At 50.6% G+C, this 16718-nt stretch overlaps 1 protein-coding gene across 4 annotated transcripts in view; it reads left to right on the top strand.

The window, feature by feature from the left end:
- Positions 1 to 1596: 1596 nt before the first annotated feature.
- Positions 1597 to 16718, top strand: part of Cnnm4 (cyclin and CBS domain divalent metal cation transport mediator 4) — a 37920-nt gene continuing 22798 nt past the window's right edge. For 3 of the 4 annotated variants that reach the window (XR_007979482.1, XR_007979483.1, XM_052192960.1), the window contains exon 1: positions 1598 to 3038. Coding sequence is in view for 2 of the 4 variants with exons in the window: in XM_052192960.1 (XP_052048920.1) it covers positions 1643 to 3038 (1396 nt within the window). In the remaining 2 variants the exon portion in view is untranslated. Of the gene's footprint in view, positions 3039 to 16718 lie in introns of all 4 variants that reach the window. The other variant, XM_052192962.1, reaches the window with a different exon arrangement.

Raw genomic sequence — 16718 nt, forward strand, 5'->3', positions numbered from 1 at the left:
GTTGTTTTTATTGGCAGTCTGTGTACCAAAGTAAAAATAAACACAGGGGAGATAGAGAAGGGTTTTCTGTGTCTCCAGGGCCAGGAGAAGCCTTGCTGGGAAACCCAGGGGTCAACCCAGGCCCTGTGCTTAGCGTATAGCTCCAGCAACTGAGGTAAGGATGTTTGTCAGCCTTCACAGAGTGGACAGCTGTGGGTGGATAGCTGTGGTCATCCCCGCACACTGAGTTCATAGCTGCCAGATGACATCCAAGTAGGGCTGACCAGGAAGCAGTGATCTCAAGGCTAGAACAGCAACCACACCCCTCGGGTTCGTTTCCACAAGCAGCTGCCTCAGCTGGCCAGTCACCACAATTTGGGGTTAAGGCTATGGTTCTGAAAGGGCAGGCAGCAACAGCTATTACTACACAGGCAAAGCCTATTCACAGAGAGTTGTCGTGTCATGTTTGATGTGTAATCTCATGTGCTTAGCCAGGTGATGCTGTGTTATCATTCTTCCTGCCGTCAAATTAAGCACTAAGACCACAACTCAACAATAAAATCAATCCAGGCATGGTGGTGCCTGCCTGTAAATTCTGCGCTTGTGGGGTGATGGACGGAGGATCAGGAGTTCAAGGTCAGCCTCAGATTTGAAGAGTTCAAAGCCATATCAGGATATGTAAGACCTTTTCTCAACAAAACAATCGTTCTTACTGCCATTTACAGACAGGAACTAGGACTAACGGTGGAGATCTGAGAGGCCTACGATTTAGTGCCTAGGTTCAAAATTTGCATCTGTAAGATGTAAAAAACACCATCTGTAAGATGTAGAGTTCCTGTGTGTTTAGTTGCTTATTAAGTTCCCTCTCCTGCCCCTTAAGGCTTTTCCTTCTTTTTGCCACTTTTCGGATGCTAGGCTGTAAGCCAAAGGTGTGCAAGAATTTTGGCTTGTTCATTGCCTTATCGTTAGAGTCTGAAACAAGTGTTCGTTCAATGAAAACTCAACCCTAAATAGAAACGACAGGTGAAAAACCTAGGTCAGAGCCTGACCCCTTAGCACCTTAGGGGTAGGGTGATCTCTAGACAGAACCGAGCAGTGGGCTGGGGGAGTTCGGAGGACAACCTATTTCTTGCATTGGGCCAAGGTCAGCAAAAATCCCAGAAGTTAGGAGGCTGTAATGCCAGCCTGAACCCTCAGGTTCCCTTTTCTTTTTCTAAACCAGGAAATGCATTTTTCTCGCTGGGCCCGCGGAGAAGCACCACCCGCCCCAGAACGCAGCAACAGAGTGCAGGGGACCCGGAAGCAGCCGGGCGCGTGGGGCTTGGGAGTCGGACTCCCTAAGGAGGAGCGCGGGAGAAGCCCGGCGCCGAGCTGGAGCTTGGCTGGGCGCACCCCCGCCCCGGGCTCCCGCGCTCGCCCAGCGCCGTTCCACCTTAAGCGCTCAGACCTCCTTAAGCGGGGCGCGCGAGCCGTGGGTAGGGGCGGGACCTCGCATGCAAATAAGGGGCGTGGGGCGGCGGGGCGGGGCGGGCGGGGCGCGGTCTGACGTCAGGCCCTCGGCTGGGGCAGTTGGCGCGGCGGCGGCGGAGCGGCAGGAGGGCAGGAGCGGCGGCGCCGAGTGAGGCGCGCGGCGGGGCGCGGGCAGCGGCGGGGCCAGAGCAACATGGCGCCGGGGGGCGGGGGCGGGCGGCGGGACGGCTGGCCGGCCCGAGGGCGCCTCCTCCTGGCCGCGCTGCTGCTGCTGCTATGGACACGGGCGGCCAGCGGCCAGAGCAGCCCCCAGCAGAGCGTGATCCTAGGCATGAGGCTGGCGAGCTGCAACAAGTCGTGCGGGATGAACCCGGATGGCAGCATCTTCGTGTCGGAGGGCAGCACGGTGAACTTGAGGCTCTATGGCCACAGCCTGGGCGAGATCTCCAGCAACCTGATCTCCTTCACCGAGGTGGACGACGCCGAGACGGTCCACAACTCCACCAACTGCCTGGAGCTCACCAAGGACTTAGTGGTCCAGCGTCTGGTCAACGTGAGCCGCGGGAACACGTCGGGGATGCTAGTGGTGATTACCAAGTTCCTGCGGAGGAGCGAGAACATGAAGCTGTACGCGCTGTGCACCCGGACCCGGGCCGACGGGCCCTGGATCAAATGGACGGACAAGGACTCCCTGCTCTTCATGGTGGAGGAGCATGGGCGGTTTCTGCCGCTCTGGCTGCACATCCTTCTCGTTTTGGTGCTGTTGGTGCTGTCGGGCATCTTTTCCGGCCTCAACCTGGGGCTTATGGCCCTGGACCCGATGGAGCTGCGCATCGTGCAGAACTGTGGAACTGAGAAGGAGAGAAAGTACGCTCGCAAGATAGAGCCCATCAGGCGCAAGGGCAACTACCTGCTCTGCTCGCTGCTCTTGGGGAATGTGCTAGTCAACACCTCCCTCACCATCCTTCTAGACAACCTCATCGGGTCTGGCATCATGGCAGTGGCCTCCTCCACCATTGGCATTGTCATCTTCGGGGAGATCTTACCTCAAGCCCTGTGCTCCCGCCACGGGCTGGCTGTGGGTGCTAACACTATTGTTCTCACCAAAATCTTTATGCTCCTCACCTTCCCCCTGAGTTTCCCCATTAGCAAGCTCCTGGACTTCGTCTTGGGTCAGGAGATCCGCACTGTTTACAACCGGGAGAAGCTGATGGAGATGCTGAAGGTTACAGAGCCCTATAACGACTTGGTGAAGGAGGAGTTAAACATGATCCAGGGTGCCCTGGAACTAAGGACCAAAACGGTGGAGGATATCATGACCCAACTCCATGACTGCTTCATGATTCGCAGCGATGCCATTCTGGACTTCAACACCATGTCGGAGATTATGGAGAGTGGCTACACTCGCATTCCTGTGTTTGAAGACGAGCAGTCCAATATCGTAGATATCCTTTATGTCAAAGACTTGGCGTTTGTTGACCCGGATGACTGCACCCCGCTCAAGACCATCACTCGCTTCTACAACCACCCAGTGCATTTTGTTTTTCATGACACCAAGCTGGACGCCATGCTGGAGGAATTCAAGAAGGGTAAGGACTCTGTGGCTCCTGGTTAAATGTCCTTTTGATACCTCTGGTTCCCCTGAAGCATCCCCCGCATGCTTTCAAGTCTGTTGATTTTACCCTTCTGTGTGTGTGATTGATTCTGGGTCCCTCCGTCCATCGCTTCCTAGGCCTTTGGTGGGAACGTTATCAGGCGCAGCAGAAGCAGTTCCCAAGCCTTTGCCCTCTGCCGGGCACTGTGCTCTGGGTTTAAGTTGAATCAAAGCTGAAGGAGCTGCACTTGTCTGGAGCTGGGGGAGGGAGACAGGGCAAACCTGAAAAGAGGCAGCCCCCTGGCCTCACGGAAGCTTGAAGTGTGGGGAGGGGAAGGAACCTGGGAGCTGAAGGTGTTGTCACAGGGGGGGATGCATTTGAGGGAAATCCTAAAAGATGAAGTGACTTGGGGCCCAGTCACACCCCTCTTGTGGGGAAGCCAAGGATTCACTTGTGGCTCAGCAGGTGGCTGTGTCTAGTGGACCTTCTGGCTCTGCTGGCCCGTGACCACCAGGGGATAGGTTGGAGTATTCGAACACCTTTCCACCTGAGTTTGTTCCAGGTTTGGAGCTGTGAGTCCTCACCAGGCAGTCACCCTCCAGCCCACGGGCCAAACTGGGAGATCTCTTCTTGGCTCCTGACTCAAACAATGACAACTAGCAGTTTTCATGGCTTAGCAGAAACCTGGAGAGCAAGCTTTGGTTACTGTTCCATCTTTCCCAAGAGCCAAACATAAACTTGCCCCCACTCCCAGTCTTCAGGTGGCCTTGCTCTCTGTGTGTGTGTGTGTGTGTGCATGTGTATGTGTGTGTTTTCTCATGTGTGCTTGGCTAGCTCCCAGGTAGGTAGGCACTTAACACGGTTTACTCCCCTGCCTCCAAGCTCAGTCAGGGCACACACCCTTTTCCTTATTCCCAACCAAGGCTTCCTCCCTCTTCTACCCTGAAACCCTCAAAGTGGCTGTAAACAAGGCGGATATCATATGAGTGAAACCCTCCTAGGCTGAAGGAGGTGAGGAGGGAGAAAGGGCGACTCTTTAGAACCCTGAAGCTTGTTCTGTAGGGACTTTGCTTCATAATCCTGGTGCCAACTTTCCTCCTGTATGTAGAGCTGTTTCTGGCAAAGGCTCAGGCTGACCTGGGAACCACAAGTTGTGGATAAGCCCGGGGTCATTTCGGAACCAGGAAGGTGGTGGACAGTCTTGAAATAGGATCAGGAGAGAAGAGATGGCCCTACCAGATCTGGTCTTAAAAGGTGCACTTGGGTCTGGTCAAGGCCGAGGAGGCAGGTTGGTACTCTCCCTTTTAAGTTTTCCACACAGATCTCAGCGTCAGAGCTGAGGGCATCTTGAGGACTGCAAGCCAGCACTGGAGACAGTCTGGGTGGCACGGGAGGAGATTTAGTGGTGGAGCCCCAGGAGCCTGTTTCGCTCTGGGTCTGAGTAGAAACAGTGGGGACTGTGTCTCGACTCTGTTTTGCAGCTGGGGAACCTGAAAATTTCTCTGCAATGGCTTCATTTGGAACCTGGTGAGGACTCTCATGACAGTTTCTTTCTCAGCTGCCTCTGGTCTGAGGTGGTTTTCTGGTGACAGATATCCCCACCAGTCCCTCCCCATCAGTTTGGTTAGATCTGGACCCATCTAGTATGAATCGGCTTAATTTGGTGTCCAGCTCTGGATTAGCAGGGCTGACCTCTGTTCTGTGGGAGCGTGCTGGGCCAGGGCAGGGCATTTTTGGACTCTACTCTGTCCTGTGAAGAAGTGTTCTTCACCAAGCTGGAAAAACAGAGCCGGCATCTCTTAGGCCAGAGTTGTTCTGGACTGAGCTCTACCCCCACCATTTGGCCCACCAGACTTTCCTTGACAGAGGCTTGTGGCCTGAGTCCAGGCCTTAGAGTGTGGGTCCCAAGCAGTTTATGCAAAAGCGGAAGCAACCTATCCTGTGGGTCATGGAAATGACAGTGTGACACAGTGGTCACTCCTTATGAACTGGCCCTGGGCCATGTGTGCTGCCTTCCCGATATCTGGAGGACGGAGGAGACCAGTTTTAATTTGTAAATTACCACTGAGGTGTCCTGCCATTGCCTACACCTCCCGCCGTGGCTGTGTGGGCTTTCCTGGGTCTTTCTATCTGGTGCCCACCCCTAGTCTGAGGCTACCCAGGATGTGACACACACCCAGAGTGCATTTTACAGCTTCTAAGATTTTCTCTCCAAGGTTAGTGTCTGGAAGGCTTTTCTGTTTTTGTTATTAACAAGGAACAAGTGCAGTTCAGTGGCGCCAGCGTTATGCCACACAGGGGGGCGTGTTTCAGGGTCTTTGCTGGGTCTTTCATCCCCAGTTTGAGTGATGGCTCTGGTCCTCACTCTGCCAGAAGCCGCCTGCCTTGCTGAAGACCGTCTGTCTGTCTGCTTGAGATTGGTTTTGTTTTGAGTCAGCTTTCTTACTCTGGAGCTGAGGCCAGACTGGATTGTAGGTGTGCGCCCCAAGCCTGCATCTGTAATTTTTTTTTTTAAACCAGGTTCTTTAATCCCTGCTCCCAGCTTTGTAAGCTCCTTGAGCATTGGGCCCTGCCTTACTGGTTTTCACCACTGCAGGCCTGGCCAACAGATGGGGCCTCGGTGAACGTTAGCTGAACAAATGAATGGAGGATTGTCTGCTGGGCCACTTCAGCCTTCCTGTTCCTTAAACACACCTCGGCACTCCCCGCTCTGGGGCCTGCGCCCCAGCTGCTCTCCAAGAAAGTTAGTGTGGCTTCCTTCCCTAATCTGTCTCCTCAGCATTGGCTCTACGAGGCCTTGCTGTCACCCCCATTTAAGCCTGTAACCCCAACATCTCTCTTGATTCTCCCAGTCCTCTGCCTTGTGCTCCGCTCCTTCTCAGCTCAGGGCTCAGTGGTTTGCTGAACCCTCGCCTCCACCCAGTACAATATAAGATCCAAAGGGCAGGCTCTGTGCTCTGTGATTGTGTCGATAGCTCTGGTATGGCCCTTGGCACACAGTAAGGCCTCAATAAACTATTACCCAGTGAATGAATAAATGAATAAAGGACTTGTCAGATTTGGGAGAAAATTATTGCTATTCTAGAAGCTTCAGAATTTTGAGACATTTATGCTAAGGCTAAAGGAAGCACTGCCGCACCATGGAAAGCAGCGTGTGTGTGTGTGTGTGTGTGTGTGTGTGTGTGTGTGGGTGTGTGTGTGGGTGTGTGTGTGGGTGTGTGTGTGGGTGTGTGTGTGTGCGCCTCAATTCCAGGCTCCAAGTGTGACACTCAAGGCCCATCGCCAGTCATGTCCCTTTGCCTGCTGCTAAGCCATCTTTGGCCATAGGAGATTTTACACAGCCTCCCTCGTTAAGATGGATCACGAAATGCCCTGCACAGCACAGGGTGTGGGGAGCTGAATTCCCCTAGGATCAAGGCAGAGAATTCTGCTTCCAACCTCAAGACAGTTAACATTAGATGCTTGCGAACCCTCTTGCCACATTCAAGACAGGCTCTAGGGACCCTTGGGAGTAAGAATCTGTGTGGCATGAAGACATGCCAGTTAACCCGTGCCACCCAGATTCACAGAGTTTGAACCTTGGCCTTCTGCTGGAACCTCGCCTAAAACTGTTTGCAGTACTGGGTGTTGGGAGTGGGTTTGTCACAGATTGGAATCCTGAAACAAGAAAGTCCAGTGACTCCTAACCAGTTTACATCTGAATTCCCCTTAGATGATTTGGCAAGTGCTGGGACAGAGTCACAAATGACCCAACCCCAACCCCAACCTGGAGCCCACCTTCCAGCCCTTCTGTGCCCCTTCCTGGGTGGCTCCGCCCCTCCCAGGCCCTTAGCTCTTCTTATCTTCCCCACCCACCTTATAACCCTCAGGACCACTGTATATTGAGGGATATAAACACTCCACCCAGCTTGGTCACAGGCCTACGACGTGACCTTGAACCCTTAGTGCTCCTCCCAGCACGTTAGGGTGTAATTTGGAGAAGAAAGCAAGCTAGAAATATTTTCTTTAAAAAAAAAAAAAATCCCTCCCATGTTCCTGTCTGTGCCACGTCAGATTTTCCCATCTACTTAATTTATTCCCAGAACAACTATAAAGTCAAGAAGAAAAAAAAAACACTGCCTGAATTTTGCATTTACTTTTAGTTCCTGCCATCTGACACACCTTCAGTGATTTCTGCTGCTCCCTGCCACGGCTACCTGTTCAGGCGTTGGTTCAATAAACGTGTAGCTTTTCGCAGCTCATGTGTCAGACCCAGCGCTGGCTGTGGGGAGTCAGAGATGTGTCAGGCCTCCTAGTCACAGCTCACAGTCTGCCAGGGAGACAGACTTGCGACCAGGGCCTGCTTGTACAAACACACAGATAGGGCAGGTGGGGCACATATGTTCGGATGTTGGAGGTGTCAGGCTTGTGATTTGGTGATGATGATGTGACTTAACTGTAATAGGGAAAGGAGAAGAGTCAGTCTGGTGAGAATGGGGCAAAAGGAAATAAGAACTCTCTCCCTCTGTTGCTCAGCACCGTAAACATCAGAGCTTCTCACACTTGCTTCGATCGATCACCCAGACTTTTTATTGAAAGTTAGCATTTCCTCTCTTGGAGCCATTTCCTCTGTGTGTGTGTGTGTGCTCCTGTGTTTGTACATGTTTGTGTGTGTGTATGTGCCTGTTCACCCAGGCGAGCTTGTGCATGTGTACTGTATGTGTGTGTGTTTGTGTGTATGTGCACATGTATGTGTATATATGCACTGAAACTTTTAGGAGTTCTTTCATTCTGCCATTGGTTCCAGAGACTGAATGCTTTTCTTCCAGCATGTCACTGCCCTGGTTTTGTTTTCTTGAGACAGTGTCTTACGTTACTAATGTAGCCCACTGGCCTTAAACTCACAAGGATCCTCCTGCCTCAGCCTTCTAGGTGCTGGGATTATAGGCTCCAGTCACCATGCCTGAGAGTCTGTGTTTCCGACAGGGTCCCACTCAGGTGGTGCTCCTGTGGTCAGGCGTAGCCTACACTACTGTGTATAGCGTCTGGGCTCCAGTGCAGGTGAAATACTCACATGGGGCTTGGGAGGAAGGCCAGGGTCAGGCTGGACATTGTCACTGCCAGGCTCGTGGAGAAGGAGAAAACGTGTCAAGGGCCTGGGCTCGGCAGTAAGGAGGAGCAACGGGCTGTTGGCTGGGACATCTAAGCCGGGGCTCAGAGACAGTTGTTCAGCTGATGTCATCGGCTCCTTGTCAGTCAGTGATTTGCTCTTGAGGAGCCGTGTCTGAGAGTGATGGTTGCCGTCTGTGTGAACGTCACTCTGCACCTAATGCATCAGTCCCAAGTGTGGGCAGCTGACACAGCCCTCTGCCAGGCAGGCTGCTGTCTCCTTTCTGTCTTCTGCTGTGCTATGAGTAAGGGGCAGAGCTCTGTGGAGCAGGCGGGCACTGCACCACCTGCAGGCTGGTTCCCTCCAAGGAGCTGGGGCACTGTGATCTTGGAGACCAACTGTTGACAAGCCTCCCTTAAACCAGTTGTGGGCGTGCCAGAGGAGGTTGCCTATGTCTTAAAGACTCATTTTTTAATATAAAGTGTCCAGCTCCAATGGTTTCCTGACATCACAGATCAGGATAAGGATCGCTGAACAAAGTTTAACCCGGAAACAGATGAGCACGGGGGTCCACAAGGTCACGGAACCGTGTGCCCAATAGGAGCAGTGAATGAAGGGAGGGGACCTCCGAGAGGAAGCTGTCTTGTCACTAGAAGTCTGGAGAAGCAGTGAAGCCAGGGGACCTTTTGGGGCTCTTCACACGGGCCACTAATTCACACGCCTCTTGGGAAGGCTTAGGCAGAGACTGGCCTCACTGGTCTTTTGTAGGCAAGAGTACCTTTGCCGGTTGTGGCTGCTTTTTAGCCCGTCTGGCTCTGAAGTGCAGATCACTGCGCTGTCTCTGTATCCCTGCCCAATTCCTACCATCCTCTAGACAGAGCCACAAAGGCATCTTTGAACAGAAGGAAGCCTGTTGTGCCTTGAGTGGTTTACCTGCCTGCTCCAGTCTGAGGACAGAGACTGTTTAGCCTACACCGGATGTTGGTTACTGAAAGGCTACATGACCAGGGAAGTATGTACAGGAGGGGAGTGGGTCAGCTTCCCATGTCACTGTCTCAGTGCCTGGCTTTGGCAGGACCTACTGGTTCCTTCATCCAACCACGAGCAGGGACAGGCTGCCTTTGCTTGTCCTCGGACTACTTTCTCTTAACATTTCTTGTGGGCTTAAGGACACTCTGGATTTCTGGAGGGAATTTCTCTGAGGATTTGAGGGTTATTCACCATGAGCCTGGGCCCTACTGCCATCTCAGCCAGCCTCTACCTTGGCATGACTGCACCAGCTGCCCTCAAGTGCTGCCACATTGGGCCCGTCTGCCTCAGTTGCCCTGGACTGTAGTCGTCCCTGTCCTCACAGCTGAGCGTGCCAAGATATGTTGCTGCAGGAAGCTTGGAGACTCTTGTAGACTCAAGTCTGGGCTGCTTATTTGTATTCCTGTTTTATTTATTTGGCATTTTCTTTTTTCTTTTATTTTGATTGCTGATCATTATTTTTTCATAGCCATAAAAAACAGGCATCTCATTGCCAGAACTTCAGCAAAGATAACAAAAAGTCTAAGCCAAACCAAACTACCAGCATGTGTAGGATTCAAGAAGGAACTCTTTTGAATATTCTGATGTGTCGTGACAACTTTTTTTAGACCTTCATTCCATGGTAGGGTATCATGGGGCACCTGAAATCCTAGCATTCGCGTCTGTAGGCTGAGATAGGAAGATTGTGAGTTTAAGCCTGGGGCGGCCAGAGTCCCGGGAGGGTGGCGGGAAGAGATGGAGGGAGATTGAGGCTTACTTCCGTTGTGAACTTTTTAAAGCTTCTTACAACAAACAGCAATATCAAAACCATGTTCATAGTGACACAGGTCTGCCATTCTGGCAACAAATGGGACAGAGGTGGGCAGATACCAGATTTCAGTCTGGCCAGGGCTGCATAATGAGACTTTGTCTGAAACAAAACAAAACGAAAACCATTCTTATTCTCCGTCTGTGTGCTCTGCCTGGACCGCCCTAGGTCTTTTGACACTAAGATCACTGTCGGTACAGTTTTATGGCCTGCCTTTGGAATCCAGCTTAGGTTGGTTCTTCTTAGGTAAGAAATGACTTATTATCATCCTGTATTATTAATCTTGTTTTGCCCCCACATGGCTCTGCCGGAAGGAAGCAGGACCCAGAGAGGCCCTGTGTCCAGTGCCAGCCCATTTGGTGGCGGGGTTAAACTCGGTGGAGCTGGGGCATTCCCCAGAGCTTGCCCTCAGAGCAGCTCTCCAGCTGCAGGCCCGATCTACTGTGACCTGGCAGGGTTCTAGAAAGACTGGTTCCCTGGGCTCTCTGGAATGCCTAGTCTTTGGCCAGCAGGCAGTCCGGAGCCTCCTTAGAAGGAAGATCCCTTCTCTACCCAGACAAGCACACATATGTGACATGTCCACACACATCTCCCTACCCCAGATCTGCGTTCTGCATAGTTGTGAGAAAACACATACACACAAACACACGCACACACACACACACACACACAAACACACACAACACACACCTGCCCATGTTCACAGGCAGGGCCATGCCCTGGTACTTGAAGGCTATCTCACACACTTTTATGCACAGGCACATAACCCAGAGACCTAGTCCCAGCTTAAGTCTTCCTTCTCCAACTTTTCCAAGAATTAAAAAAGTAAGTTTGAAAAATAAGTAAATCCATGTATGGCTGGTTTATTTTGTGAATTGTTTAGAATAGTGACCTTACTCTTGAACTCAGAAAAATTTCCTTGGTGGCCATGACGCTGCCCATCCATGCTGGTGACTGTGTCCACCTCCGGGTTGATGTGAGGACTGAAGGAGGTCAGGCATGCAAGGCATTTAGCTCTGTGGCCAGGACCATGTCACTGTGTAGTAAACATTAGCTATGTTAACTGTTACTGTTCCCATTGTCCAGACGCGCCCCAGTTGGCATTGACAGCGACACTGGTGACCACGGTAACTCTTACACGGACAGTAGGCCCCAGTCTCTGGCATGGCTCCTTTCTTCGTTGTAAGTTATAAATGTATTGATCTCAGCAAAAAGTCCATTCTGGCATAGAGATGGTTCATTGATTAAGGGCAGTTGCCGGGTGTGGTGGCGCACGCCTGTAATCCCAGCACTCTGGGAGGCAGAGGCAGGCGGATTTCTCAGTTCGAGGCCAGCCTGGTCTACAGAGTGAGTTCCAGGACAGCCAGGGCTACACAGAGAAACCCTGTCTCAACAAAACCAAATCCAAAAAACCAAAAAAAAAAACCCCAAAAACAAAAGGGCAGTCACTGTTCTTCCAGAGGACTCAAGATGGGCTCTCAGCACTTAAGTTTGCCAGTACAGTCACCTGTAACTTCATGTCTGGGGTCTGATGCCCACCCCACTCATATGCGTGTGCCCCCCCCACACCTAAAATAAAAAGAACTTAGTTTCTGTAAAAAGCAAATCACTCAATTTTTTTAAAGCCTATTATAAAACCATCAGCAAAAAGTCAGATATTATCTTATTTGTAAGGATCACAAGCTGGGCAGAAAGGAAATAATATCTGAGGGAGAACTGAAAGCCGAGGATATTCTCTTTAAAAAAAAAAAACTGTGTGTGTGCTCGAGTGTGTGTGTGTGTGTGTTTGAGTGCTCCATGATGGGCAGGGGTGACAGAGGACAACTCCTAAGGATTATTTCTCTCCTTCTACCACATGGATCCCCAGGATGGGAATCAGTTTATCAGGCCTGGAGGTGAGCGCCTCGCACCCTCTGAGCCACCTCAACTTTCCTCTCTACCCCCACACTCAGGCCTTGAGCACACCAGGCATGGTTCCCTGTTTCCCCTGCTGGTGGGCGGTGTTGGGTGCCATCTTAACTGATGGTGCATCCATTCCCCAAATACGAGGGCGTACGGTCAGGCTAGTCAGGTAGGAGGAAGACGGCCTCGCACCAGCCACTGCTCCACTCGGCTCTTTTTATTTCAGGATAGGGAGGAAGAGGCCTGGACCAGCGGAGACTCAAAGGGATCAGGGACATAGCAAGAGGCTACTGACATCCACAGAGAAAGAAGAAGAGATGGAGATGGGGATAGAGAGATTTGTTTGTTTGTTTATCTATTAGGATGAGAGTCTTATAATGTAACCCAGGCTGATCTCGAACTCACTGTGTAACACAGACAACTTGACGGCGGTCTTCCAGCCTCAGAGGTGTCTGATTGCTGCAATCCTAGGCCAACGGGCCAGGCTCAAAATGCCTATCTGGTGGTGATACACAGCTGTACCCCAAACACTCTGGGAGGCAGAGACAAGGTGTGGAGAGTTGGACTTGGCCTGCACAGAGACCGCCTCGAAAAATCAGATGAGCAGACTGAAACAGAATGGCTTTCTTAGACACAGAAGTGTCTCAGGGAGAAGGGGAAGGGAGCCCAAGTGCTGCTGCCTGGGGACAGCAAGCAGTCGTCCAGTCCTGACGGGATGCCAAGATGGCCACTGCCCCTTTCAGCAAAGGTACTTGCTGCTAGACCTGGGGTTAGTCCACACAGTGGGAGGAGAGAACTGGCTTCCTCTGCCTCACTTTGTCTCCTGACCTCCAAAAGGAAACTTTTCAGTCACACCCCCAAATAAGTGAAGAAACAGCTTAAAATAATAGTAAGTAAAATAAAAGGGGGGGGGGGGAGCGGAAAGCTTAAAGAAGGGAACGTCCGAATACTGACACCTGTGTGGTGCTTGCCTGATGCTTAGCTGGTGCTCACGTCCTCACGCACGACCCCAGCCCTGGACTCTAGAAGCCGCACTGCTGAGCACTGGACGGGATCACTGGAGTTTAGAGATTGTGGTGGGAGGGTACTGGTGAGGGAGGTGGAAGGCTGGGCCTCAGACCATTATCCTAGCTATTAGGCAGGCTGAGGCAGGAGAATTGCAAGTTCAAGGCCTGCCTAGGCTTTGGCATGTGTGGAGGTCAGAAGGTCACTTTCCGGAGTAAGTTTTCCACTTGACCATGTGCGTCCAGGGACTGAACTCAGGTGTCCACCCTCACGGTCTAGAGCCCTCTCGTTGGACATGCTTCTTGCCTCCCTTCCTTCCTTCCTTCCTTCCTTCCTTCCTTCCTTCCTTCCTTCCTTCCTTCCTTCCTTCCTTCCTTCCTTCCTTCCCCTTTCCAATCCTTTCCCCTTCCATTGATCCTTCCTTCCTTTCTTTCTTCCCTCCCTCCCTCCCTCTTATTTTCCTTCCCTTTTTTTTTTTAAGATAAGGTTTCTCTGTAACCCCGCCTGTCTTGGGACTTACTCTAGAGACCATGGCCTTAAACTCATAGAAACCATCTGCCTCTGGCTCTTAAGTGCTGGGATTAAAGGCGTGTGCCACTATGCCTGGTTTCCCCCCCTATTGAGGGCAGGAAGGGGAACAGTCTCACTAAATAGCCTTGGCTGGCCCTCAACTGAGTTTTCATTGACCTCAGGTTCCCCAAGTGCTAGGATTGTAGCTGTGTGCCATCACGACCATTTTAACAAGTGTTGATATGTGTACACACTGTACAATGACTACATCAAGCTAATTATTATATGGATTCCCTAGTGTAATTAGCATCTTTGTGTACATGTGTGTGGTAAGAACACTTAGTCTTGCATTGTTTGTAACTGCAGTCACCATGTTGTACAATAGAGCTAGCTCTTCAGCTCATTTTGAAGACCAATATCTGCCCATCCACAGTCAGTGCCTCTCTTGCTTTTCAAGGCTTTTGATGATTTCAGCACCTTGTGTAAGAATGTGTGTATGTGTGCATATGTGTGAGTGTGCACATGTGTGGGTGTGTGTGCATGTGTGTTGGTGACCAACTCGACCAACTCGTTACAAGTTTTGGGCTTCCCATGGGTTTACTGATTTATTTATTTGTTTATTTGTTTATTTATTTATTTAATTTTTTTGGTGCTGGGGATTGGAGGTTGAACCTATAATCTCATAAATGCAAGATGCCTTTCTGCCTATGCAAGATGCTGGAGAGGCCTTTCCCAGTCCTGCCAGTATACTAGAACAGCTTCAAAGAACTAGGGAAGTGCATCTTGTAGAGTTGCAGTATCACATTGAAGGATGCAGACATAGTGACGAGTTCTGGAGAGCTAGAGGCTCAGGGTCTGTCCCAGTCCCCCCATCCTGGAGACCTGCAGTGCCAGGTCCCAAGCTTGCATTAGCTAGAGTTTGCTCTTCTGGTGATTAATGCCTGAGCTGTCTGGGAGCCTACCCCAAGTGCTTCTTAAGCCCTGTGCTGAGAACCAGGAACTGGGGTCACTCCCCAGATATGTCTTCTATCCTACATGCAAGTGTAGAGAAATAGCATTTGCCTTTAATGACCTTGCTTTAGGCCGAGTCAGTCCAGCAGTTGTTATTCTGAACTCTCGGTCCGTGCGATGATCATCTGTGAGTGATGGTGGTTCGCTCACCTTGGCTAAGCCCTTTCCCCTCTTCATCTTGTTTTTGCCTTGTTTCACTGGTTGGGATGTCATAGGTCCTGGTGTCCTCCTCCCATTCTTAGCTTAGGAGAAGTTTTCAAAGCTGATCATGGAGGGCTGGACAGCAGTTGTCTTGGCATGAGGGCTGGACTCGGGATGAGAGATAACAGTTGTCACTGTGATGTTGCTTCTTCTAACTTTGGTAGACCTCCTTTACCAGAGCCACTCTCCCCTCCACAGGTAAGTGCTCTCTCTCGCTTGCTCTCCCTCTAGGTTATCTGACACCTGCCCTCCCACCTTTCTGTGGGTTCTAGGGACTGAACCCAGGCTGCTGGCTTTGCACAGCAACCCCCTGTTGCCTGGTGCTATAACTGAATGATTGACCCCTTTTCTTCTGAGATACTGATTTTTTTCCCACGTTGATTCAAATGTTGCAAGACTGGAGCTGCCCCATCATATTCATGATTTATTGCTCCCTTTAACATCACTAGATTTAATTTGCTAACATCTTTTCTGGGAATGTTGGCACTTACATTCACAAGAGATGGGGCTGTAATTGTTTTTCCTGTGATTATAAGATGCCATCAGCTTTTTTAATAGCAGGAAAAATAATTGTTTAATAATTAAGCCTTTCCCCCTCTTGTAATTAATATCTCACATTAGGTGAGCAAGTTTGAGCATATCAGATAATCCTCGGGTCCTATGGTCTCTCCCTGCTCTAGTACCTCTTCCTTCATCTCTGCCGCCTTTGCTGCCATTTTTCTCCAGCTTCAGGTTTGGCTAACAAGATCTAGAGTAATTTTAATAGTATGTAAACAATTTGGAACTGGTATATGACTACCAGGAACCAACTGGAGTTCACTAGGGGGAAAAATTGCTAACTTTCTTTTCATTAATGTGTAATGGGGTGGAATTACTAGGCTCATGCAGTGGAACATCAGTTGCAAGCTCAAATGTGCTTGGATTTCAGCAAAGCCTTTAGCATAACTTCCTATTAAATGTTTATGGCTAACACGCACATGTGTGTTCCCTGACTGTGGTCTAACTTCCCTGGATGTGTCAGTAAATGGCCAACTGCCCTCAGGTTTGGAGACTAGGAACCTCCTATGGCAAAGGAGCAATGGCCCGGTGGAGAATGGGATCCTTCTGTCAGGGCACTGCTGGGATAAGAAGGAGGCAGCACAGCTTCTAGCTCCGTGATTCCCCCAGACAAGGCACATGGGCTCCTGAAACAAGACAGCTGGGTGGAAAGGCAGAGGCAGTTAGCTGGGAGGGGAGGAGCCCAAAAGGAGGCTGGTGGTGCTGGTGTAGACCTGGGGGTTCCTGGGAGCTCCCTGCCACACACACTCTTCCTGTGCAGAGAGCCCGCACCAGACACCAGATGGTCAGCCAGGTCAGCGCCTGGCTGGATACTCACACTCTAATCGTCCAGCCAAGATACCTTAGGTCTGAACTGAGTCTATATTAGATAATCTCAAACATTTAAGGACCCTGTCTTGGATGTCTGTCTTAAACACATGGAGATATAGTCAGTTTTACACACACACACACACACACACACACACACACATACACACACAAGGGGGTTTGCCTGTGATACCAACAGGGAAGGCACAGTTGCATCCTATACCTAATGAAATATTATGAGACCAGCTCAGTGGCAGAAAGCTAGTCTAAGAGGATTGTGGTCCTGGATGTAGTACCCAGCCCAGAAAAGGGAACTTTAGGGTGGAGGAGGTGTTCAGAGAATTTATGTATCTCAGACTCACATCTGGCTCAATAAAAACATAATGACACAGGAAATTAAAAGAATGTGAAGTATTTTAAAAGTAACAAACAAAGTCCTGGATGTTGGGACCAGCCCAGAAAGTGGAAATACGGTGGCTTGTCACCTGTGTCGACAGAGGTCTCGTTTTTTGAGACTGACTCTTGCTTTGCTATTACCTCAGCCTGTCCCCCGATTCACCGGCATCTTCTTCCCTGTGCTGGGGTGTGGGTCTGTGGTGTCATGCTGGGCATTCTCATACTCATTTTAAAACATCCCCACTCCCCCCAAAATTGCAATTAGCTGTAGTTATCTTGGAAAGGTAGGCATATTTTTGAGTGCTAGGGATTAAATCCAAGCTACTAAGTACTTAGGCGTGTGGTTTGCTCCAGCCGG

This window comes from Apodemus sylvaticus, chromosome 9 (assembly GCF_947179515.1).
Source record: "Apodemus sylvaticus chromosome 9, mApoSyl1.1, whole genome shotgun sequence".
NCBI lineage: Eukaryota > Metazoa > Chordata > Mammalia > Rodentia > Muridae > Apodemus > Apodemus sylvaticus.